This window comes from Branchiostoma floridae, chromosome 10, assembly GCF_000003815.2.
Source record: "Branchiostoma floridae strain S238N-H82 chromosome 10, Bfl_VNyyK, whole genome shotgun sequence".
Classification (NCBI taxonomy): Eukaryota; Metazoa; Chordata; class Leptocardii; order Amphioxiformes; family Branchiostomatidae; genus Branchiostoma; species Branchiostoma floridae.
In genome coordinates, this window is record NC_049988.1 from 5991354 (window position 1) to 5994541 (window position 3188).

The 3188-nt window shown below is 36.1% G+C and overlaps 1 protein-coding gene across 3 annotated transcripts in view; it reads right to left on the reverse strand.

Annotated features, from left to right (window-relative positions):
- Positions 1-3188, reverse strand: part of LOC118425167 — a 13180-nt gene continuing 9992 nt past the window's right edge. For all 3 annotated transcript variants that reach the window (XM_035833995.1, XM_035833994.1, XM_035833996.1), the window contains one exon: positions 1-1736. In XM_035833995.1, coding sequence (XP_035689888.1) covers positions 1663-1736 — 74 coding nt within the window. In that variant the 3' untranslated portion in view covers positions 1-1662. The remainder of the gene's footprint in view (positions 1737-3188) is intronic.

Sequence of the window (3188 nt, forward strand, 5' to 3'; positions counted from 1 at the left end):
TGTACAGGACAAGAACTGATCTTTATTCAAGCATTAAAAACATAGCAACAGTTCAAGTTTGCTTCTTCCTGAGTTGTTAGAACTACATTTATGTGGTTGATAGTCTTGTTGGTTCCACAGTTAATTCAAATAATACAAGTCATGTAAGTCACAAAGTTAACATAATGTACATTTCATATTCAAACACAATCACAAGGGAAGGCACTAGAGTTTTCCACTAATGTGTTATTCTTTATCATCTTTTAAAATCATTGTCAAGTTTCTGTAACATTGTAGAATATTAGGTAGTTTTAAGTACATCAATGAATACTAGAGGTGTGGTGTTTTAAATCGTAATTTTAATTGAAATATAAAGTCTATCTTTCATTTTGCAATTTCTCATAGACATGTCTTGGTCCTACATCTATATCCGTGAGGTAACCCATCATCAGTGCTATTTGGGATATCATTTAGTTCACAGAGGGTAGTTTCAAATTGCCACATTTTGAAAAACTACCTGATGATGATCTATTGACAAGACTTCCCCCAAATTCCATAGGTTACCCTGCAGATAAAGGTGAACAAGTGTTAAGCAAAATTAAAAATGCAATTATCACAAAGCCATTGAAAAAATACAAAGAATAACATGCAGTCTAATCACAAAATACAATAATTTCACCAACTTTATCCCAAAATATAACCTTTTTACAAACATATTCACATCTGAACTGACATAAAATGGCACATATTAATTATACATCAGTTCTTGCTGTATTGAAGTGTGGAAATATATGTCTTAAGGGGGTATCTCAGTGGACTGAGGAACATCAGTGGTGTGCGCTGAGTTCTGAATTGAATTTGTGTTACCCTTGACTTCATAATCATTATGGGAAAGTACAAGTATAAAATAAAAAAATTAATAAAAAGACAACAAAACACAAAAAGTGTAAAAAGATTTGTTTTTCATCGATGAAATTGGTTGAGTTCTAGACTGTCAAATTGCGGGGCCACAGCAACACCACTAGTAATGTACAGTATTTTTGGTGAGATTCCCGCCTTAGAAAAAGACCACCATGAAATATTTACAACTTTCGATAAATGCCTCCTCAAAGGTTGTGCGACACGGAGTGCAATAAGTAAAACAACCCTGTTATATCCAAGATGCATTCGGCCATGTTGACATTATATTGGTGACATCCTCTGGGAACTCCAAAACTGATGTCAGCATGCGATGTGGTCAGGAAAGTTGAATAAATGACTGAATAGATGTAACATTAGTTCACCTTTATTTGCGGGGTGACCTATATGAAGTCGACAGACCGTGATTTGAAATTGTGTCATTTTCAATCAATGCACTTTGAAAGCGTCGACTTGATATCCCTAAAACCCCATCTTTAAAAACAACGGATATAGGTTATCCCGCGCATAAAGGTGAACTAGCGATCATACACAATCTGTAGGGTATATAGAACAGTAGATTCTTCATTATGTTCTCGAACACATCTACATCTTTGACTTTGGATGACTTTGCCATTCTATGACATTAGTAATGCCCACATATTTGCTTGTTTTGCAGCTGCTTTGTACAATTTACAGTAGAGTTGAAAACCGGACGAAAATTGATGCCTTTGCAGATGCAAGTAATATACATGTAACATGGCCTTTGATAGTGAGGTGAGTATGTCAGGGTGTTTCTCCCAGGTACGCTGTCTTAGCCGGCGCCTTCACACCTGCGTACACAGGGTTCTTGGAGGAACCTAGAAGAAAACGTACAGGAAAATCAGTGTCTAGAAAATTGCCACGTAGAATAACTTTATTACACAATAATAGTACAAGGTACAATGTGTGGCATCTACTGGTTCATACATTTTGTAACTACAGTTCCATAACTTAACTAATACAGGAGTGTGTAGTATGGAGTAAGGTTTTTTTACAATCATTGGAGGAATTTCTAATGTCTAAGCATTCTGTAATATATTTTCCTATGTAACCATGCAGGGTCACATTTTATTATGTACTTAACCCTCAAACACCCGAGTGGGGTCCGTTTGGACCCCAGGCGTACATTTTGCAGTGCCATTTGAACATTTTTAATCTGAAAAAAAATTCCTTCCGTGACTTTGTCAGCCAACATCTTCTATACCTTTTCCTAAGTTTTTATGAAGATTGGTACAATACTGTGGAAGCTATAGAGAAAGTCCGTGATCAGTCCGTCTGGGGTCCAAACGGACCCCAGCAAAAAAGTGTAGCTTTTGAAACAAACTTTTGAGACTAACTCCCTAACTATTTATCGTATCACCACCAAACTTTCAGAGCATAATAAACATGTTAAACTAAATCCTCATAAAAACTTATGTGTCATCACCATATAATATGACGACATTATGACGTCATTAAGCTAATAAGGGCGGCCATCTTGGATTTTGACTAATGACGTCATGAAATTAGCATAAATTATTAATTTTGAATCATGAAAATAGCATTGAATTTCATAGAATTTTATTGTTGTAAGAAAACAAGCATTGTTTACCAAAAAAAACCTTGTTTAAATTGACATTTGAAAATTTTGGCAAAAATATGCCTGTCATAATTCCGTTGCCATGGCAACCCCAAATAATGAAAAATTTACTTTATTGACAAAAATATTTTGCTAACAATATTTTGTGATATATAACCAAGTTTCGTAGCTTTAGCACTAACCGTCCATGAGTTATGCGACATAAAGGTTGCTGAGGGCCTCAAAATTCCCCTCTCTGGTCAGAATAGGTTTAGTGCAAAAGATGGTCCTTCTGATCTTTTGCATAAATTATGATAATGAGGTGGAATTAGCAACACCTTAACATGTCAAAATATTCCTCTTGCATTGACGAAGCAATGTATGCACAATGATCACCAATAGGAATTGGAACCGAGATGTTATGGACAAAACATTTTGGGGTCCGTTTGGACCCCACTCGGTCATTTTAGTCGCAAAAAAAGGTCGGGTGCTTGAGGGTTAATATACAATATATGGCAAAAATATAATATATTGCCAAAAATTGCTTCTAACCACACCCACAAGTACATATCATAAACAATACCTTGAGAACAATGGAAAAATAGGAAGATGTGGCTAGCGGAGTGGACACAGGATGAAGTAGTCACAGGTTCGATTCCCGGTGGTCGGCCAGACCTTGTGTCCTTATACCCTCCTCACATTAGGCGCGATT